The sequence below is a fragment of the Mustelus asterias genome, chromosome 11 (assembly GCF_964213995.1).
Source record: "Mustelus asterias chromosome 11, sMusAst1.hap1.1, whole genome shotgun sequence".
Lineage (NCBI taxonomy): Eukaryota > Metazoa > Chordata > Chondrichthyes > Carcharhiniformes > Triakidae > Mustelus > Mustelus asterias.
Genome location: NC_135811.1, coordinates 11989452 through 12012816, shown reverse-complemented (window position 1 = coordinate 12012816; position 23365 = coordinate 11989452). Strand labels below are relative to the sequence as shown.

The following is a 23365-nucleotide window of genomic DNA, read 5'->3' as shown; positions in this document are numbered from 1 at the left end:
TTTAGCTCAATTGAGTAGGTTAGGGCAGAAGTAACTGTGTTTATCTGGGTCAGGTGGAGATTATGTGGGGCAGGGGAGTAGGTCACCTTCCCCAATGATAGTGCCTTTTTGGGGGCTTCTGGACTAATCACATCTTGACACTTGGTTCCCCGAGGGATATAGTATCCTGTTGGTTATGGACCCGAGTGCGAGTCTGGGTGCTTTAGACAGAAGGCAGGTGGAAGCTCATGCTCAGATTGAATAGACCAAATTCTTGAGGATTTAAACAAGGTTGGAAGATTTGCCTAGCTTTAGCTAGAGGGAAGACTCTCCGAGGTAATTCTTCCTGTGAAGGTCTGTCCAAGCTACCCGGCTGGGAAAGGTGAAAGGAAGCAAGCCATTGGGAGCAGCAAATAGGTTTTGACTGGTTCCGGGAGAATGAACTGTCCACATAAGAGCCAGAGTAAAGTATAACCCTGGTGTGAAATTGTCGTGATGTGGAGATGCTGGTGTTGGACTGGGGTAAACACAGTAAGGAGTCTAACAACACCAGGTTAAAGTCCAACAGGTTTATTTGGTAGCAAACGCCACTAGCTTTCGGAGTCTAGCTTCGGAGCTCCGAAAGCTAGTGGCGTTTGCTACCAAATAAACCTGTTGGACTTTAACCTGGTGTTGTTAGACTCCTTACTGTGAAATTGTCAGTCAGGTTAAAAGTCTCTTTTCTCTAGTTTAAAGTATAAATTGCCTACTAAATAGTCATTAGTCAATGTTGCTTTTAGTTCCAGTAACAGTATTAAAACTTGAGATCTTGGTTTTGTGACCCTTTCAGTCAGTCACTGGGATTAAAGTCACAGGTATCTGCCAGCATCATAACAGCACCCAAAATAAACTAAATTACAGCAATTTACAGTAGGATTTCAAAAAAAAGTACTCGATTGGCTGTAAAGCAGTCTGGGCTGTTCTGTGGTCGTGAAAGATGCTACACAAATGCAAGCGTTTCTTTCCCTATAAATTCCCCTCTACTTGGGGCACGGTGGCTAACACTACTGCCTCACAGCATCACGGACCCGGATTCAACTCCCAGCTTGGGTCACTGTCTGTGTGGAGTCTGCACGTTCTCTCCATGTCTGCTTGGGTTTCTTCCGGTGCTCTGGCTTCCTCCCACAGTCCGAAAGACGTGCTGGTTAGGTGGATTGGCTGTGTTAAATTCTCCCTCAGTGTACCCGAACAAGCGCCGGAGTGTAGCGACTAGGGGATTTTCACAGTAACTTCATTGCAGTGTGAATGTAAACCTACTTGTGACTATTAAACTTAAGATAGCAAGCTTAGGGCTTTTCAGGGAATTATGCTCACCAAGGAAGGCCACTCAGCCCATTATGCCGATACTAGCTCTGTAAATAAACTTAAACTGTACTTCAATGCCAAAAGGAGCGTTTTGAGGGAATGTTTTTTTTCACTGATCATCCTCCCTTTCTGAGCAGCTTCCGGAACCGGAAGCGGTGCGCTCCTAGTCTGATTGACAGCGGCCTGAGCCAATCGGGCGGACGCGGCGACGTCACTGCTGACAGTAAGCCAATCAGCAGTGGCGGGGCGGGCTGAGCCATATAAAGACAGGCCGGGTCGGTAGGCCGCAGGCTTTTATTCAGTCCTCCCGCTAACGGGGCGGCGGTTAAAGTGAGGCTCGGTAAAACCGAGGCCGCATTTAACATCCCGCCAAAGCCGCTGGCGTTAAAATAAGAAGCGGGCGCGGGATGGTAAAGGGCGAGTTTTAATTGCCTTCAGTGAATAGCAGTTGGGGCGCGGCTGCTGCCATGGCAGCGAGCGGCAATCGGAAGCCGTATTTTACCCCGACTGAATAAATGTCGCCCACGCCGTACTTGTCTTTTTTTCTCAAACCCCCCTTTCTTGTGTAAAGCGGCTTCATCAGAGCGAGAGGAGCCGGCCGGTTACTCACGTTGTCGATAACCACCGGCTGGTTGGCGATCACATCGTACGACTCCATCCCAGACTCTCGGCAACCTTGCCCAGCGTCGCCGGCAATCGCGCATGCGCCGCCCCGGACCATTACATCACCAACGTCCCAGGCAGCAATGAGGGGAACCTCCCTTTTTGCATACAGCTATTGGATGAATTTTTAAAGAAGTTAATGTTTTATTTATTAGTCACAAGTAGGCTTACATTAACACTGCAGTGAATTTGCTGTGAAAATCCCCTAGTTAGCCACACTCCGGCATCTGTTCGGGTACACCGAGGGAGAATTTAGCATAGCCAATGCACCTAACCTGCACATGGGCGAAACTCGCCATTAACAGGTCCAGGCAGCGGGCGATCGACAGGGTCGTCCATCCTGACCGTCTGCCCCTCTACCGCGGCTAAGTTCGCGGCCACGTGTCCCTGGAGGGGGAGCATGCGGTGTCCACGGGCGCAGTTGACGCCTTCCGCGCCCGTTGGGCTGCAGGGGCTGGGGTGCATTATAGACCCCAATAATCACATTATGATTTGATGTTTTAAGTTTCCTTTGTACTTCTGTTCCTTTCGGGCTGTTCCCCCTCCTTTTGGGGAGCTGCCCCTTTTACTTTATCCCTGAGTTAATTTGAGTTGGTTTATTTGGTTTGCCCTAAAAGAAGCCTAACCTGCACATCTTTCGGACTGTGGGAGGAAGCTGGAGCACCCGGAGGAAACCCATGCAGATATGGGGAGAACGTGCAAACTCCGCACAGACAGTGGCCCAAGCTGGGAATCGAACCCACATCCGTGGTAGTGTGAGGCAACAGTGCTAACCAGTGTGCCAGCCTCCCTTTCTTGCATTGAGTTATTGAATTCAACTTTAAATAAGTTAAAGTTTTATTTATTAGTGTCACAAGCACGATAGAAATTCAAGTTCTTTCTTTCCTACAAGTCCAAGAGCAAGGTAAAGTTTATTTATTACTCACAAGTAGGCTTACATTAACACTGCAATGAAGTTATTGTGAAAATCCCCTAGTCGCCACAGTCTGGTGCCTGTTGGGTACACTGAAGGAGAATTTAGGATACTATTCTCTCTCGGCTTTCCACAGATGCTGTCAGACCTGCTGAGATTTTCCAGCATTTTCTGTTTTTGTATTGCCCAGCCCAGTCCAACGCTGGCATCTCCACGTCATGAACAAAATGAATGGCAAAGCAGGCTCGAAGAGCCAAATGACTTCCCCCATGCTTCTATTTTCTATGTTTGAAGCTGTTGTGGTGTAGGGAATGCGGTATACAAATTTCGCATTGCGAGCTCTGGAAAACAACAGTGTGATAATGACCAGATCATCCGTTTTCATGATCTTGGTTGATCCTGGCTGAATATTGGGCAGGACTCCTCTGTTCCTCTTTGAAATAGCATCATGGGGTCTTTTATGGCCATCTGAGAAGGCAGACAAAGTCTCTATTTAATGGTCTGGTCTGAAAGAGGGCACCTCCAACAGTGCAGCACCCTATCAGTACTGAACTGATGTATATGTCACACTGACAAGCCATTTGGCCCAGTCTGCACTGGTGCTTGTATTCCATCTGAGCCTCTTCCTCTTTCATCCATCAAGCCTTTAAACATATCTTTGTATTCCCTTTTCTTTCAAGTACTCATCTAATTTCCTTTTGGGAACATCCTGGACCACTTCCTCTGGTGAGTTCTATCTCTGAGTAAAGAAATTTCTCCTGATTCCCCTTTGGCTTTATTAGTAACTATATAGTATTTATGGCTCCCAGTTTTGCTTTCTCCCACAAGTTGAAACATTCTTTCCACATCTACCATGGTCAACCCATTCATAATTTTAAAGACCCAATCAAATCTTCTCCTTTCCAATGAAAAAACCCAACCTCTTCTAATGAAAAAATGTCAAAAGTTTTCATTTTTCATGATTAGCTACACTTTCAATTCGGTTACCTTCCTCAAATCGTTTTTTGCACTTCCTCTTTGCTTCCATGCCCTCCTATGCTGGCAGACCTCTCTCTGCCCATAGACTACACCTGCTAAATTTAGATTTTTTAATGTGAATGCAGTCTGTTTTGTCTCTCGCTCAAGGAACTACAAAAGGTCGTGAATGTAGCCCAATCCATCATGCAAACCAGCCTCCCGTCCATTGATTCTGTCTACACTTCCCGCTGCCTCGGCAAAACAGCCAGCATAATTAAGGACCCCACGCACCCCGGACATTCTCTCTTCCACCTTCTTCCATCGGGAAAAAGATACAAAAATCTGAGGCCACGTACCAACCGACTCAAGAACAGCTTCTTCCCTGCTGCTGTCAGACTTTTGAATGGACTTACCTTGCATTAAGTTGATCTTTCTCTACATCTTGATTATGACTGTAACACTACATTCTGCACTCTCTCGTTTCCTTCTCTATGGACAGTATGCTTTGTATAGCGCACAAGAAACAGTACTTTTCGCTGTATGTTAATACATGTGACAATAAATCAAATCAAATCAATATTCAAAGGTAATTGGATCAAAACTTGAAGATTGAATGGGGGAAAGGGGAAATGGGCTGATTGAATAACCCTTGCAAAGAGCTAGTGCAGGCACAATGGGCCAGATGGCTGCCTCCTGTCCTGTATTTGTTGTATGATATACGCTTAAGGGTGCTTTTGATCACTGTTTGATACATTACCTGCACTCATAAATCTCACTTCTTACAGTTCTCAATCTTGACCATTTTTACTCACTCACCCGTTTTTACTCACTCACAGTTGACATCAAGCAGTTGGGTAAAAGTTTAATCTATGGGAAATACAAAGAATAGCTGTTGTGATCACCAAGAGTGACATACATTTGCAAACTACTTTTTAAACAACTGGAAAATTGTCTTTGGTGTTGCTGTTAATAAAATAAATAACTTTATCTGCAACATAATGATAAAGTTGGGTAGACGTAAAAGACTTCCCAGTGCCACTTCTTTTCAAAGGTCACACATACATTCCAAATGTTTACATACCAAATTTCCAATCTAGCTGTTTACATAGGCAATTTTAATGTTAAATTAAGGTATGATCAAAACTTGTGACAACATAACGTGTGTGCAAACGTAACATTTTCAATATGCGTACATCTGGAGTTGTGTTTATCTTTAGTACATATGTTTAAATCTGAGACAATTAGTGATTTCAAAAGAAAATTGGTCGGGCAATTGAGGGAAATAAATTTGCAGGGCTACAGTCGTAGAGAAGCTGCAAATGGGCCTGAGAGCCAACAGCGATGCAATGGGCTGAAAGGCCTCCTTTTGTGTTGTAATGACTGAATAACTCAATAAAACTTCAACTTAAAACCTTTGCTCAGTTTCAGTTCAAGGCAATTAACAAAGGAAATGGTAATGTAGTAAGTCCTGCCACATGAATATGGTATTAATCTGAACGAAATTGTACAGTCAGGATGCAGTAATAGTGGAGCTTTGGCATTGCTCAAATCTGGGTGAATCTGGGTGTATCACATCTGTGGCTAGACACCATATGGAGTATAGTTCAAGCTCAGTTTGAAAAGTCAGCAGGGGATCTGTTGGCCTTCTAAGGTATTTTGTAAATTTACACAGACCTGATTTGGGTAAAAAACGTTGCTTTGAGAGTTTCTGCTGCTCAATCCTGAACTGTCAGTATATCAAAAGTTTGCAAACATGTATTAAACTCGACAGACTTTTGAACCAGATGAGAAAAAGGTGCATTTTAAAATAAACACAAACAATCAACAAGAGAAAAATAATTTAAAAGACAAACTGGAAATGCAGAGCAGGTAAGTCCAAAATCTGAAAATCACACCCAAACTTGCTCATCTGAATGTGCCTTTCAGGTTAATTTTGATCCTTTATACAATTCCAGTGTTTTATGTTTTTCTTTCATATATCCAACATTCAATGTTTTTTTAATTTAAAACAGGAAAATATGCTGATTTATAATAAATTGTAAATCATCAATGACTATTAAAATGAAATCTAAAATAACAGATGCTACTTACCCACAAATTGATATTTTAGAACAAAGAACAATACAGCACAGGAACAGGCCCTTCGGCCCTCCAAGCCCGCGCCATTCCCTGGTCCAAACTAGACCATTCTTTTGTATCCCTCCATTCCCACTCCGTTCATGTGGCTATCTAGATAAGTCTTAAACGTTCCAAGTGTGTCTGCTTCCACCACCTTGCCCGGCAGCGCATTTCAGGCCCCCACCACCCTCTGTGTAAAATACATCCTTCTGATATCCGTGTTAAACCGCCCCCCCCGCCTCACCTTGAACCTATGACCCCTCGTGAACGTCACCACCGACCTGGGAAAAAGCTTCCCACCGTTCACCCTATCTATGCCTTTCATAATTTTATACACCTCTATTAGGCCACCCCTCATCCTCCGTCTTTCCAGTGAGAACAACCCCAGTTTACTCAATCTCTCCTCATAACCAAGCCCTTCCATACCAGGCAACATCCTGGTAAACCTCCTCTGCACTCTCTCTAAAGCCTCCACGTCCTTCTGGTAGTGTGGCGACCAGAACTGGGCGCAGTATTCCAAATGCGGCCGAACCAACGTTCTTACTTGTCAATTTGAGATCATTTTGGCTATAAATGATTTGGGTAAATACACACAGGGATCACCTGTCCCAGAAATGCCCTCCTTTTATATTTTTCTAGCAACAACTTCATTTCCAGTGATCTTCCTAGAATCACAGAACAACACAGCATGAAAAGAGACCATTTGGCCTATCATTCCAATGCCAGCACTTTGTTGTAGCCATCCAGTTAATCCCATTCCCCTGCTCTTTGCCATAGCCTTGTCACTTTTTCATGTTCAGGGAAACGTTTCAAATGCTTTGCATTGAGAAGGACTCAACAACAAGGAGGATAATGCAAACCGGAAGAGGGTTAGGATGGGGACAAAAGGCACAGTGCAAGAGAAGGATTTTGAAAGAGTTTTGAAACAAGTGATGGGAGGCAGAGACTTTTTGAGGATAGTAGTGTTGTGACAAATAGCTAGCTGCCAATGTGGAGTGGACAGCACCAAGTGCACACTGTTAACAGAGCAGAGGATACACGTGGGGGCCACATGGCAAGTGGACCTCTGTAAGGTAAGAATGCAGTGACCTGAACTTGAGAATTTTAAAGGCATCTCATTGGCGTATGGAGCTTGAAAGAGAGATATGAAATATAGTTGAGAGGGGTTGCATCATTTTGAAATGAATCTTGTGCAGACTGGAGGCAGGAAGGTTGGCAAGGAGGGCATAGGAGGTGTTCATTCTCAGTGCCACAGTGGTTAGCATGGTGACACAGTGATTAGCACTGCTGTCTCAGAGAGTCACGGATCCAGGTTTGATTTCCGGCCTTGGTGACTGTGTGGAGTTTGTACATTCTCCCCGTGCCTGCATGGGTTACCTCCGGGTGCTCCAGTTTCCTCCCACAGCCCAAAGATGTGTGGGTTAGGTGGATTGGCCATGCTAAATTGCCCTGTAGGGTCAGGGGGAGCAGCTAGGGTAAATGCATGGGGTTCTGGGGATAGGGCTTGGATGGGCTTGTGGTCGGTGCAGACTCAACGGACGGAATGGCCTCCTTCTGCTCTATAGGATTCTATGAGATGGTTACACCATGTGTGAGGATTATTGACAGCAGAGGGGGAACAAAGTGGAGGAGAGGGAGACAACATCAGAAGGATGGAGGGAAACAACCTTGCTAACAGAGTTGAACACTGGGGAAGACGTTGAGCTCAGCATCAAGTGGAACACCAAGAATCCACATCACCAGACTCAGCCCGAGATGTCATTTTGGAAGTTGATTAAATAGAGGTCAGAGGAACATTGATGTTGGTAAGAGCCAAAAACCGATGGCTTTGATTTTACTGCCTGTCAAATTAGTTTTTACTATGTCACAAGTGGAAATAGAAAATACTGGGAGGGCACACAATGGATGTATTTTTAAAAAAACTTCTCATTTTATTTGTCCCAAATGGCTTTTAGCCTACTTTTATGACGGCAAACTATACCCTTAAATGTAAGAGGATCTGTTATTCATTGTGATTCCTACTGAGGGGCACTCGGCAAGTCTGCCTTAGACACAAAATTTATGATCACAAGGAATGAAACAGATTGTAAAGCCATATAAGCAAGCGCAGCTGTGCTTGTTTCTTTTGAGTACCATGACTTCAAATTATTATGTTCCAGACCAAACTCAGCAAGTGTCACTCCTAATGATTGAGACTGCATTCTGGGGCATTGCCTGAAAGTTGCTTGGATAACTGCATTGTTATACACTGATCATTAACTGTTTGTGCTCCACACGTGGCACAGTGGTTAGCACTGCTGCCTCACAGCACCAGGCCCGGGTTCAATTCTTGGCTTGGGTCACTGTCTGTGTGGAATTTGCACATGGTCTGCGTGGGTTTCCTCCGGGTGCTCCGGTTTCCTCCCACAGTTCAAAACACATGCCAGTTAGGTGCATTGGCCATGCTAAATTCTCCCACAGTGTACCTGAACAGGCACCGGAGTGTGACGACTAGGGGATTTTCGCAGTAACTTCATTGCAGTGTTAATGTAAGCCTACTTGTGACTAATAAGTAAATAAACTTTACTTTGCTCTTGGACTTGTAGGACTGAAGGAACTTGAATTTCTATTGTGCTTTTCTCATCCTCAGGATGTTCCAAAAATATTATATATCCGATGAAGTACTTTTGAAGTGTAGTCACTATTGAAATGTAAATAAATTGAAACTGTGATCCTGAGTACTTTGGACAATAATGGACAACATATAATATGCATACTTCAGTGTTTTTAACTTTGATAACAAACATTGGCATTTAAAAGAAAATCTAATCCTTTCTTACATTTTGCTGCTAATTTCAGAGTACCAATAATTAACATTTCTACAGCACTTCTCACATAAAAATGTTTCAGGTTTCAAGGAAGGGGTAGTGGTAGAGGTGGGTACAATGTTGTCTTTTAAAAAGCACTTAGATAGTTACATGGATAAGATGGGTATAGAGGGATATGGGCCAAATGCGGGCAATTGGGATTAGTTTAGGGGTTTAAAAAAAGGCGGCATGGACAGGTTGGGCCGAAGGGCCTGTTTCCATGCTGTAAATCTCTATGACTCTATGACCTCGATGAGGGCAATTTACTAGGGAGACATGTGGTGCTAAGCAGAAATGCAGAAACATGGTGAAGGGAAAGAACGGAAAACAATAGTTGTTTGGAGCTTTCAAGGAAAAAAGAGAAGGTGGGGCATTTAAAAACAGGTGAAGGTCGAGATTTAAGCAGCGGGATGGAGGAAGAGGTTAGGACAGGTGGGTCATGCTGAAGAATCTGGAGTTGTACTTCCCCTCATTGTGATCCTGGAGTAATAAAGAGGATTTTATGTGTCAAGGCGAGGCAGTATTCTCTGCTGGCCAAGTTTAAACTGGATCAAGTCTAAACTGGAGCAGAAAATTTAGATGGGGAGTTGGTGAGAAGTTGAGGGTTTTTCCATTTCCAGGGTCAGAGGCAGGGAGAGAAAGGTATAAGAAATGAAGGAGTGATCAGAAATGGTCCTGGCAATGATTGTGACTTTGTAGGTGCCATTCTCACACAATGGCAAGTTTGACATGATTGAAAACAGGGAGTTATGTGAAGGGAGGGAGGCCCCGCTGCCACTCTGTAGACAATCGATCTGGGCGGTGGGGAGGGGCGATATTTCCAGACAGTGTTGGGCTTGCAATCGGCCGCAGGCCCCCGCAGTAGCTGGGAGGTGGGGTTTCTGGGTCGAGGCCGCCTGCAGCAGCAAGGGCCTGACAGGTCTCTCTCTCTCAGACCTCTGCTGGTTGCCATTGCGCATGCGCAGCCACAGAGCTCTGCACATGTGCAATAGCCCCCTCTGCTGCAACTGCTGGCTGGCTGGTGATTTACGTCCCATCCCGTTTCCCGACAGGCGAGGAATGGTAGCCCACCTTTTCATGCACTAAGTGCATAAAATTCTTTCTCCCATTTTCCCGCCTGTCCTAGGCTTAGAATTGTTTTGGTAAGATCACCTCCACTGCCTGACTAGTAGAACCCATAGTGCTCCCAGACATAAAGCAACAAAAAATAGAACCATAAAATTCCTACAGTGTGGAAGGAAGCCGTTTGGCCCCTGAAGTCTGCCCCGACTCTTCAAAAGAGCATCTTACCCAGTCCCAATCCCCATCCTATTGCCATAACCCTGCACATTTACCATGGCTAATCCACCTAACCTACACATTTTGGACTGTGGGAGGAAACTGGGGTACCCGGAGGAAACCCACACAGACACAGGAAGAACTTGGAAACTCCACACAGACAGTCACCAATTAAATATCTTTTTGTTTCTGAATTTCTGAAGTGGCCGATGCAATCTCGGTTGTTCATCGGTACAACAGGTCAATTTATGAATTTGGGTCAGTCGGAGAGTCAAACTCAAGGAGAGACAACCAGGTCCAATCCTGTCTAAGCTGGACGACTTCGCAAAGCTCATCGTATGGTGTTATACTTATTAGAAGCAAGTGCTATTGCCAACATCACCACTGCCATTTTGATTAAATTCCTTAAAGAGCAAACTATCCATTTCAGGACACAGTTATTTCAAAGAAATCAGTAAGCAGAATATATAGCTGAATTAAATTATTGAAATAAATTTCAATATTTGAAATTGATCTACAAAACTGTTTAATGTTATGCATATTCAAAATATAGGGCGGGATTTTTCGACCTTGCCCTGGTGAGATCATAAAATCCCGCCTGAGGCCCACGGAGATTTCCATTCTGCAAGCCTTGCCCTCCCCGATTCCGGGGCGGGTGAGGTGGTAAACATCCAAGTCTCCAAGTATTTCGCGATTTATCAGCCAGGCGTGACTTTAAAGTGTTTGTCAATATGGATGATGATATGTACATGGATGGTGATAAAGCCATCCTCCCATTCATTTTTTGTCAATGAAATCTGAAATGTCGATTAAGAAATACTAACACTTGCAAATTTGTAAAGTGCTGAAGCTAACGTTTTCATCTCAAGTGCTATTTTGCCCAATGCCGTTGAAAGGGTGGGGTTGGTTTCTAGTAATGAAGTCTCAGCCTGGCTGATCTGCTATGCATGTTCAATTTCAAATAGTTTGCACTAAATATAAGAATGAATAAATAGCAGCAATGCCAACACTACAGTTACGAAAGCCCACCAACACTTCTACTTTCTCAGAAGACGAAAGAAATTTGGCATGTCAGCTACGACTCTCACCAACTTTTACAGATGCACCATAGAAAGCATTCTTTTTGGTTGTATCACAGCTTGGTGTGGCTCTTGCTCGGCCCAAGACCGCAAGGAACTACAGAAGGTCGTGAATGTAGCCCAATCCATCATGCAAACCAGCCTCCCATCCATTGATTCTGTCTACACTTCCCGCTGCCTCGGAAAAGCAGCCAGCATAATTAAGGACCCCATGCACCCCGGACATTCCCTCTTCCACCTTCTTCCGTCAGGAAAAAGATACAAACGTCTGAGGTCACGTACCAACCATGTGTAGGTTGGAGGGATTAGCTGGTAAATGTGTAGGGATATGGGGGTGGGGCCTGGGTGGGATTGTGGTCGGTGCAGACTCGATGGGCCAGATGACCTCTTTCTGCAATGTAGGGTTTCTATGATTCTATGAACTCAAGAACAGCTTCTTCCCTGCTGCTGTCAGACTTTTGAATGGATTTACCTTGCATTAAGTTGATCTTTTTCTACACCCTAGTTATGAGTGAAACACTACATTCTGCACTCTCTCGTTTCCTTCTCTATGAACAGTATGTTTTGTCTGTATAGCGCGCAAGGAACAATACTTTTCACTGTATGTTAATACATGTGACAATAATAAATCAAATCAAATCAAAATTTGTTGTGTATGACCGGGTTCTGTGAATGCGCATATTCCTTTGCCATTAAAACTTTTTTAAAAGTGTTCTATTCTAATTCAACTTGGACATTATTGAAACATTCTCATAGCTGTGGCTAGTTGAGCAGTGCATGACTAATATTAGGGGCCAGATGAGAAACTTCAAGGTATATTATGAAGTTGACCTCAACCCCAACTATTTTTGCTTTTGGCATTGGTGTGAACATAAGGTGTTTAGTTCCAGATGTGATTCTAGTGACCCAGTAGGAAACCTTTATTACACGAACGTTATTTAACAGCACAGTTAAAATGTAACAAAATAAATTAAAGTAACTTTTACTTATTGAAATACTTAAACATAACAAGATGTATTTCTTAACTGCTAGCTATTTCTATTGTTCCAATTTAAACAATATCCCCATAGATGTAAATTCCTCTTCAGAATCAGTTAGCAAGACACACAGACTTATGTGAATTACCAGTCCTCCAGCCTTTTAAGCCCTCTGGACAGAGATATAGAGAGACACCCATCTTCTGACTCTCAGACAGCAGCCTCCAGAGGAAAACCTGTCTCCACACAGCAGAACACCAGTAAGAGAGAGCGGGAGAAAACACTTCTTGCCTTTTGCAGGCCTCTGGAAAGAGATGCCCATTTTCAAGCAGGTCCCCAGATTTCAATTTTCCAGAAAGAGAGAGCAAAAGAGCTCTTGCTCTTTTCCAGATTCAAACTGCAATTGCCTGCTTTTTTCCTCTGTAAGTCTAGCTCAACCCACACACATGACTTTCTTGTCAATAAATTTAATCAAACCCTACTCTGAAACTCCAGGAACATCTCTAACAATAACAATAATGCATTAGCCCAGATTAAAACAATACATAAATTGCCTTATAAACAATTACCACCTGATAATTACTGGTGGGCTATGCTTGCATCTCTCACAGACATTTTCAGTCATCTGAATGAACTGAATGCTAAAATGTAAGGGAAGAACTAGTTGATCCTGACTATCACAGATAAACTTCAAGGTTTCAAGTCAAAATTGGGCAAATGGCAAGAGGTAGTACCAGGAGTTCACTTGAGATGTTTCGAATAATATCGTAAGCGTCAGACGCAGCTGTCAAGTTGCACAGTCTCATATTTAAACATTTCAAAACGCTGCAAGAAACGTTTGAGTGTTATTTCCCCTATACAGATGTGGAAGACTATAACTGGGAATGTGATCTGTTTAGTTCACTTTTTTCCACTTGTTAGGGTCCCAGACCAGAATCCCAAGGTATAATACAAAGCCAGATGAGACCCCAACAAATTTTCTACTTTGGCATAGATGTGAGGAAAGGATGCTTTGCTCCAGGAGTAATTCCACTGACAAATTAGGGATCTTTTATCAAAACAAGCTTTATTCATAACACAGTTTAAGTATAACTCTAACAAAATGAAGCAGCTTAACTCTTAACAGCTCAACAATCTCTAAACATGAAAAGAAACAACTTGTCACTATTTGAGTTCCAAATAAGCAACAGTCTTCTTACAGACTTAAAACCCACTTTAAATATAGTTAGCATTCACAAATGTACTTTCTATGAGCCTAGACAGCCTTGGAGTTTTCAGAGGAATATAGAGCTTCAGCAGCCTGCAAAACTCTCCTAACTTCAAACAGAACAGCCAAATTCCAACCCCTTTTCTGCAAAAGCCTGTTTCGTTTTGCTACAGATCCAGGACTACGCATAAACCACAACATCACATGACCCTATCAATCACTCTAATCTGAAATCCCAGGGGAATTTAAGTAAACAGAAGTTCATTAACTCTACTTAACATAACCACTTGCAAGGCTGAAATGAGTCATTCTTCTCCCCAGCATTCCTCTCTCCCAGCATTCCTCTCAGACATACTGACTACCTGGAAAAGGCTGAACTTTAAAACATTCTCCTGAAAGATTAAAAAAAATACATATTTGAATACTTTCATTGCAGGCTTCATCACAAAAGCTGACATTAAAAGAAAAAGAGGAATACACAGAGCTACGAATGGATCACACAATGAAGCTGAAGGTTGCAGAGATGTCATTGGATGTGTTTTGGCTGACTGGGGCACATGAATATCCATCGATCTCTGACCATGCTATTCATAGAATCCATAGAATCCCTACAGTGCAGAAGGAAGCCATTTGGCCCATCAAGTCTGCATCAACCACAATCCCACCCAAGCCCTATTCCTGTAACCCCACATATTTACCCTGCTAATCCCCTTGACACTAGGGTCAATTTAGCATGCCCAATCCACCTAACCCGCACATCTTTGGGTTGTGGGAGGACACCGGAACACCCGGAGGAAACCCACGCAGACATGGGGAGAATGTGCAAACTCCACACAGACAGTCACCTGAGGCCGGAATTGAACCCGGGTCCCTGGCGCTGTGAGGCAGCAGTGCTTATCACTGTGCCACCGTGCTGCCGCTATTGCTGGAGGTTTGCCGTTTCTGGCAACATATCTCTGCGAGTTAGCATTTCCAACACTGACATAGGTAAAAAACAACAGGAGAGAGCGTTTGTCAGTAGAGCAAGATTTGCAGGTGGCCCTCTCATCAATTTCTTCCGAGATCAAAAAGGGGTGCTCCAGGTGTGGCCTCACCAATGCCTTGTATAGTTGCAACAATACTTCCTTCCCATTGTATTCTATTCCTTTAGTTATGGATGCCAATGTTTCATTTACTTTCTTTATTATCTGTTGTACCTGCACGTTTGAATCCACGAGGAAAGGCACCATTACCCTCATCTGCAAGTGGAAGGGGGAAAGGAAAGACATTAGAAATTGGTGACCCACTTTACTATTGAACGTGGACTATAAAATTCTAGCCAAGGTCATTGCTAATCAGGTCAAGTCTGCTCTGGATTCAGTGATCCACTCTGACCAGACCTATTCTGTACCCGGCAGGGAGATCTCTGACAGCCTTGCACTACTCAGGGTTACAATCGCCTCTGTGCAGGACAGGAGTGTGGACACCTGCCTCATCAGCCTGGACTAGGAGAGGGCGTTTGACAGAGTATCACACACCTACTGATGCGCGATTAAATCACTCGGGAGGCTGGATCGTACCCGGGAAATAAAGGCTTTTATTAGTAACAAGAATGGAGCATACTGCATAACAATAAAATCCCAGACTAAGGGTCACTCGGCAGTGCAGTGACCTTTATACTCCTACAGGTAGGCGGAGCCAACCAGAGTGTACCACAGAACAATACCAACAGGTAGAACACCCCAACCCTAACCCCAACAGTAACAACAGTAACATATGTACAAGTACCCATAGTGCTAACCATCTATGGTTCAGTACCCATAGTGGTAACCATCTATGGTTCACCACATTCACCCCACCTTTAAAACAAAGGCCGGTGGGCAAAAAAAACAGTACGAACTGTCCATATATTCACAAGTTCAGTCATATCGGAGGGCCGCACCGTCTCTGCGACCTCCTCAACACTGGTGGTAGCGCCGGTTCTGGTGACCGTGATGACCCTCTCTCCAAGGCGGTGTCCAGTGACTCCTCCACTTCCTCACGACCGGGTGGACCACGAGGTGGTGACAATCTCCTGGACTCAGGAACGCCCCGAGGTGGCAACAATCTCCTGGACTCAGGCAAGCTGTACACGGGAGTAAGAGGATTAAGTGGTGGTCCCGATACTGCCCGCGCCGTGTCAGGAGGGGAGATAAAGGGCAAGGGGTCCCTAACCAGGGGTGCGGGAGCGACGGGGGTTTCCAGGTCCCCTGCAGGCGCCAGATCTCGAATAGAGACCGTGTCCTCTCGCCCGTCAGGATATGCTACATAGGCATATTGAGGGTTGGCGTGGAGGAGATGGACCTGTTCAACCAAAGGGTCGGACTTGCGGGTCCTAACATGCCGCCGCAGGAGGACAGGTCCTGAGTACGTCAACCAAGACGGCAGTGAGGTCCCAGAGGAAGACTTCCTAGGGAAGGTAAACATCCGCTCATGTGGGGTAGCGTTGGTTGCCGTACACAGGAGGGACCGGATTGAATGGAGCGCATCAGAAAGTACCTCTTGCCAACGGGAGACTGGAAGACCCTTAGACCTCAACGCCAGTAAGACAGCCTTCCAGACTGTAGCGTTTTCTCTTTCAACCTGCCCGTTACCCCTGGGGTTGTAACTCGTAGTCCTACTTGAGGCAATCCCTTTTGAGAGCAGGTATTGCCTCAAGTCGTCACTCATAAACGACGAACCCCTATCACTGTGGATATAACTGGGGTAACCAAACAGGGTGAAAAGATCCCGCAATGCTTTGATAACCGTGGCAGCGGTCATGTCTGAACAGGGAATGGCAAAAGGGAATCGGGAGTACTCGTCAACCACGTTGAGGAAGTACACATTCCGATCTGTCGAAGGAAGGGGGCCCTTGAAATCAACACTCAGTCTTTCAAAAGAGCGAGTGGCTTTAATGAGGTGTGTCCTGTCAGGTCGGTAGAAGTGCGGCTTGCATTCAGCACATACTTGGCAGCTTCGAGTTATCGACCTGACATCCTCTACGGAGTAGGGTAGATTCCGGGCCTTTACAAAATGGAAGAGCCGAGTGATCCCCGGATGGCAGAGATCATTGTGGAGGGCTTGTAGCCGGTCCTCCTGCACACTGGCACATGTTCCACGCGACAGGGCATCTGAGGGCTCATTGAGCTTCCCTGGACGGTACATGATATCATAGTTGTAGGTGGAGAGTTCGATTCTCCACCTCAAGATTTTATCATTTTTGATCTTACCCCTTAACGTGTTGTTGAACATGAACGCCACGGACCGCTGGTCCGTGAGCAGGGTGAATCGTTTTCCAGCCAAGTAATGGCGCCAATGCCGGACGGCCTCCACAATGGCCTGAGCCTCTTTTTCCACAGCGGAGTGCCGAATTTCAGGGCCTTGGAGGGTGCGAGAGAAAAAGGCGACGGGCCTGCCCGCCTGGTTAAGTGTGGCGGCCAGGGCGAAATCAGATGCATCACTCTCCACCTGGAAGGGGATGGACTCATTGACAGCGTGCATCGTGGCTTTCGCGATGTCAGCTTTTATCCCTTCAAAGGTTGCTGCCAGGGGAAAAGAGGTAGACTTTATGAGCGGACGGGTTTTGTCCGCATAATTGGGAACCCACTGTGCGTAATACGAAAAGAAGCCTAAGCATCTTCTCAGTGCTTTGATGCTAGTGGGTAGGGGAAGTTCAAGGAGGGGATGCATACGGTCTGGATCAGGGCCAAGGACCCCGTTTTCCACCACGTATCCGAGAATTGCTAGGCGGCGCTTGCTGAATACACACTTCTCCCTGTTATAGGTCAGATTCAGGCGAGACGCAGTGCGTAAAAACTTTAGGAGGTTGGCATCGTGGTCCTGCTGGTCATGGCCGCAGATAGTGATGTTGTCCAGGTACGGGAAGGTAGCCCGTAGCCCGTTTTGGTCCACCATTCGGTCCATTGCACGCTGGAAGACCGAGACCCCATTCGTGACGCCAAAGGGGACCCTTAAGAAGTGGTAGAGACGACCATCCACCTCAAAGGCTGTATATTTTTGGTCCTCTGTGCGAATGGGGAGCTGGTGATAGGCTGACTTCAAGTCAATGGTGGAGAACACCCAGTACTGCGCAATCTGGTTGACCATGTCAGATATGCGCAGGAGAGGGTACGCGTCCAGCTGCGTGTACCTATTAATGGTCTGACTATAGTCTATGACCATCCGGGGCTTGTCTCCCGTTTTAACCACCACGACTTGTGCTCTCCATGGGCTAGTGCTAGGTTGAATGATCCCTTCCCTGAGGAGCCACTGAACCTCAGATCGAATAAAGATCCGATCCTCAGCGCTGTAACGCCTGCTCTTAGTTGCAATGGGCTTGCAGCCTAGCACGAGATTCTCAAATAAAGATGGCGGGGTGATTCTGAGTGTCGAGAGACTGCACGTGGAGCGCGCTGGGCAATTTGGAGGCTGCTGTTCTCCCACTGAAAGTGGAAGGAGTGGCCCATCATACTGCAGGGTCACACTCCTCAGGTGGACCATAAAGTCTAGTCCCAGGAGTATCGGAGCGCAAAGGTACGGTAACACGAGGAGCCTGAAGTTCTCATAAACTGTGCCCCGCACCGTTAGGTTTACCTTGCAGTTCCCAAGAATGGTAACAGATCGGGACCTCGACGCCATAGAAATTGTCTGTCTGACAGTCTGTACTCGGAGACCGCACCGTTTCACAGTGTCAGGATGAATGAAACTCTCCGTGCTCCCGCTGTCAAACAGACAATGTATTAGGCGTCCTTTTACCTCTATGTCCATCATGGACTTGTCGAGTCTGTGAGGCTTGGCCTGGTCCAGGATGATTGACGCCACCGTTGAATCTTGAGTGCAACTGCAGGCAGCTGAGATGGTTGATGATGATGACCCCCGCTGGTCGTCTGCGGTCGGTGCCGACCAAAATGGCTGCGCCCATGGATCGCACGTGGTCGATGGCGTTGAAAGTGGCGGCACTCACAGGTCGCACGTGTCTTGCGTCGTCGTCCTCAGGAATGGCGGCGCTCGTGAATCGCATGTGGTGGAAGACCTCGACGAAGCCGGAGACGAGGAGACAGATCCTGGAGAGTCACACGCCGCACTGCTTGGCTTCGAGGGTGGTTTAGCTCGGCACACTTTAGCATAGTGCCCTTTCTTCCCACACGCGGAGCAAAATACCGTTTTGGCCGGACATCGCTGCCGAGGGTGCTTTGCCAATCCACAGAAATAGCACCGCGGGCCTCCTGGAGCCGCTGCCGCCGTCAGGTCCGAGGTTGAAAACACGATCACGCAGTTCCTAGGAGCCGCTGGGTAGAGTTGAGTCGGTGGCTGTACTTGCCACGATGTTCCCACGTGGTCGGTGGGGTAAGTTTCTAGACTTCTGGAGGCTGTTTCCATCGCATCAGCCAATTCCACCATCTTAGCTAGGTCTAAGTTACCTTGCTCTAACAGCCGCAGGCGAATATAGGATGAGCCGATTCCCGCCACGAACGCATCTCGGATAAAATCGTTAGTATACTGGGTCGCCGACACTGGCTTGCCATTGCAGGCTCTGGCTAGCTGCTGAAGTTCGCGCAGGTACTGTCCCGTCGTTTCGCCGGGCTGCCGCCGTCGAGTGGCTAGTAGATGTCGAGTATGAATCTCGTTTGGCGGTTTGTTGTACAGTTTCTTAAGTAGTTCGATGGCCCTTTTGTAGTTTTGGGCATCGCGGATTGTTGCATACACAGTGTCACTTACCCTTGCGTGGAGGACCCGCAATCTATCGGCGTCGTTTTGAATGGCTGTTGAGGCATCGATATAATCTTGGAAACACTTCAACCAATGGTCGAAAGTGTTTGACGCTCCAGCTGCACGCGGATCTAAGGTAAGCCGATCGGGTTTTAACATTTGCTCCATGGTTTTTTTTTTCAACCAAAATTTGTTACTAATAAAATTGATGCGCGATTAAATCACTCGGGAGGCTGGATCGTACCCGGGAAATAAAGGCTTTTATTAGTTACAAGAATGGAGCATACTGCATAACAATACAATCCCAGACTAAGGGTCACTCGGCAGTGCAGTGACCTTTATACTCCTACAGGTAGGCGGAGCCAACCGGAGTGTACCACAGAACAATACCAACAGGTAGAACACCCCAACCCTAACCCCAACAGTAACAACAGTAACATATGTACAAGTACCCATAGTGCTAACCATCTATGGTTCAGTACCCATAGTGGTAACCATCTATGGTTCACCACACCTACATGATGGACGTGCTCTCCAAATTTGGATTTGGGGAGGAAACCTGCAATTGGATCTAACTACTCAGCAGGATATAGATTAGTTGGAGGATTGGGCAGAGAGATGATGGCAAATGGAGTTTCGTCCGGACAAATGTGAGGTAATGCATTTTGGAAGATCTAATACAGAGAGGAAATATACAGTAAATGGCAGGACCCTTAAGAATATTGATAGACATAGAGATCTGGGTGTACGAGTACACAGGTCACTGAAAGTGGCAACGCAGGTGGAGAAGGCAGTTAAGAAGGCCTTCATCGATCGGGACATTGAGTTTAAAAATTGGCAAGTCATGTTGCAGCTTAACAGAACCTTGGTTGGGTCACACTTGGAATATGGTGTTCAATTCTGGTCGCCACACTACCAGAAAGATGTGGAGGCTTTGGAAAGGGTACAGAGAAGATTTACCAGGATGTTGCCTGATATGGAGGGCATTAGCTATGAGGAGAGGTTGGAGAAACTTGTTTTGTTCTCACTGGAACGATGGAGGTTGAGGGGCAACCTGATAGAAGTCCAGAAGATTATAAGGGGCATGGACAGAGTGGATAGTCAGAAGCTTTTTCCCAGAGTGGAAGAGTCAATTACTAGGGGGCACAGGTTTAAGGTGCGAGGGGCAAGGTTTAAAGGAGATGGACGAGGCAGGTTTTTTACACAGAGGGTGCCTGGAACTCACTGCGGGGGGACGTAGTGGAAGCAGATACGATAGTGAGTTTTAAGGGGCGTCTGGACAAATACATGAATAGGATGGGAATAGAGGGATATGGTCCTCGGAAGGGTAGGCGGTTTTAGTTCAGTCGGGCAGCATAGTCGGTGCAGGCTTGGAGGGCCGAAGGGCCTGTTCCTGTGCTGTAATTTTCTTTGTTCTTTGTGCACACCGGCAACTCTAGGTTTCCCACTAACCTGGAAAGTTGCTATTTACTCAGGTTTGCATTTTGCTTTGATCCATTGAATTTGAATTGTATGCTGAAAACTTCCCTAGTAAGACCGTAACCATAGTAAATGTAAGTAATTGTGACATTTATGAGCAATCGATGCAGCTGAAAAAAAGTGAGTGTGCAATGGAATTGTTTGTCTTATTGAAGTGTGCCGTGTTACTGAAAAGGTTGGGAACCACTGGTTTAAGGAGACCTTCACCTTCACAACTAAGGTTGGGCAATTAGTGTGGCCTTGTCCACATCCTGAGAACAAAAATATAACATTTACTCAAATGTCAGTGCCTTGTAATTATAGTGAAAACTGTGCTCAGTATCTTTGCAAAAATATACTTCACTCATAAGATATCTAAATGAAACATTACAAAACATTTCAAATTGTCACAACAGAAAAGTGAAATGATAGTTGCACTCTGAGGTGCTTCAATGCAGTAACATTACAAACATTTCAGTATTTTAGTAGTTGCCAGTCCATCACGCAAACCAGCCTCCCATCCATTGACTCTGTCTACACTTCCCGCTGCCTCGGAAAAGCAGCCAGCATAATTAAGGACCCCATGTACCCCAGACATACTCCCGTCCACCTTCTTCCGTCAGGAAAAAGATATAAAAGTCTGAGGTGACGTACCAACCGACTCAAGAACAGCTTCTTCCCTGCTGTCATTAGACTTTTGAATGGACCTACCTCACATTAAGTTGATCTTTCTCTACACCCTAGCTATGACTGCAACACTACATTCTGCACTCTCTCCTTTCCTTCTCTATGAACGGTATGCTTTGTCTGTATGGCATGCAAGAAACAATACTTTTCATTGTACACTAATACATGTGACAATAATAAATCAAATCAAGAAATTACAATGATGTTTAAATTATTTACATGGGTCATTTTGCACTCTGAGGTGCTTCAACACAGTTACATTTATTATATATGGACAAGAACAAGCTTACAATCTGATATGATCTACATGGTTAACAGCCCCTTGGTTTAATTTACCTGAAAGACCTTATACTGGCCTTTCCCTATTGCGCCTTGGTGGCGGCTGCCCCAAGCTTGAGTGCACCCCTCAACACATAGTCCTGGACCTTGGAGTGTGCCAGTCTGCAACACTCGTCGAGGTTCAACTTTTTCACTGAACAAGTTTTGGGCAGACCAAAGAGCATCTTTCACCAAGTTGATAACCCTCCTCCAGCAGCAGTTGATGCTTGTCTCAGTGTGCATCCCTTGGAACAGCCTGTGGATCACGGAGTCGTGCATCATGGAGTTGTTCGGGATGAACTTCGACAAATACCACTGCATCTCTCTCCAGATCTTCTTTGTAAAGGTACAATCATCAAGTTGTGCGATTGTCCGAGACTTCGGGAGTGCATGAAGGATCTGAAGGGGAGCACCCTTCTCACCACCAGCCAAGCTAGATCTTGGTGCTTGCTTGAAAGTTCTGGTGATGAGGCTAGATGGCTTGAACAGTCTGCTCGGGGAATCATGCAACAGGACCCACAATCTCCTTTTCCCTCAGGGCCCCGAGGAGGATACGTGCAGACCATGACTTGATAGACTTGTGGTCAAAAGTGTTTCTCTGCACAAACTTTTCCACAAGGGATAGGTGCTACTGTGTAATTTATTTAACATCAACTTCCATTATGGCCAGGGGCTGAATTGAGGTAAGCTTTCTAATCCGTCAGTTTTCCAAGTAAATTAGAAAAATTATAGAAAGAATAGATAATATAACATATTGATCATCACACTAGGTAGGGCCTTTATGTTATTAATGTTCAAAGCTTAACAATCATTGCAAAGTTGACTTTAAATAAATAACACAGTCCAACTGCTCGGAGCAGTCTGCGGCAACGTAGCCAAACCTATTCTTCTCCATACTGCGGACAGTAGAACCTCAGTATGTAGTGGCCCTTGAGCTGGAATTCACGGTAGCACAGTGGTTAGCACTGCTGCTTCACAGCTCCAGGGGCCTGGGTTCGATTCCCGGCTTGGGTCACTGTCTGTGTGGAGTTTGCACGTTCTCCTCGTGTCTGCGAGGGTTTCCTCCGGGTGCTCCGGTTTCCTCCCACAGTCCAAAGGTGTGCAGGTTAGGTTGATTGGCCATGCTAAAATTGCCCCTTAATGTCCTGAGATGCGTAGATTAGAGGGATTAGCAGGTAAAATATGTAGGGATATGGGGGTAGGGCCTGGGTGGGATTGTGGTCGGTGCAGACTCGATGGGCCAAATGGCCTCTTTCTGCACTGTAGGGTTTCTATGACTTCTATGAAATATTCTAAGTGTCGAATTTGCATGAAAACTGGAGTAATTCATGTTCATTTTTTCAGTGGGAATTCAGAGAAGAATCTCCCACACTCTGTGCACTGCAGAGGCCACCATAGAAATCATCAGAGAAACCCTACAGTGCAGAAGGAGGCCATTCAGCCCATCGAGTTTGCACCGACCACAATCCCACCCAGGCCCTACCCCCATATCCCTACATATTTACCCACTAATCCCTCTAACTTACACATCTCAGGACTCTAAGGTTTTAGCATGGCCAATCAACCTAACCCGCACATCTTTGGACTGTGGGAGGAAACCGGAGCACCCGGAGGAAACCCACGCAGACACGAGGAGAATGTGCAAAACTCCACACAGACAGTGACCCAAGCCGGGAATTGAACCCAGGTCCCTGGAGCTGTGAAGCAGCAGTGCTAACCACTGTGCTACCCTGCCGCCGCCACCATGCCACCAGCATGAATACCATTAAAAACCAGGGGGCGGGGCCTATTTCTGCTGAAGAGACCGAAATCAGCGCGCTGAGTGGGCTACT

General features: G+C 45.8%; 2 protein-coding genes across 2 annotated transcripts in view; both read right to left on the bottom strand.

The window, feature by feature from the left end:
- The window catches only part of LOC144500365 (alpha-centractin), a 72988-nt gene extending 70932 nt beyond the window's left edge, over window positions 1–2056 (bottom strand). Inside the window, exon 1 of the mRNA XM_078223134.1 lies at window positions 1934–2056. Within this exon, the coding sequence (XP_078079260.1) occupies window positions 1934–2044 (111 nt within the window). The 5' untranslated portion in view covers window positions 2045–2056. The remainder of the gene's footprint in view (window positions 1–1933) is intronic.
- The window catches only part of LOC144500377 (uncharacterized), a 417466-nt gene that overhangs the window by 161076 nt on the left and 233025 nt on the right, over window positions 1–23365 (bottom strand). The window lies entirely within an intron of this gene.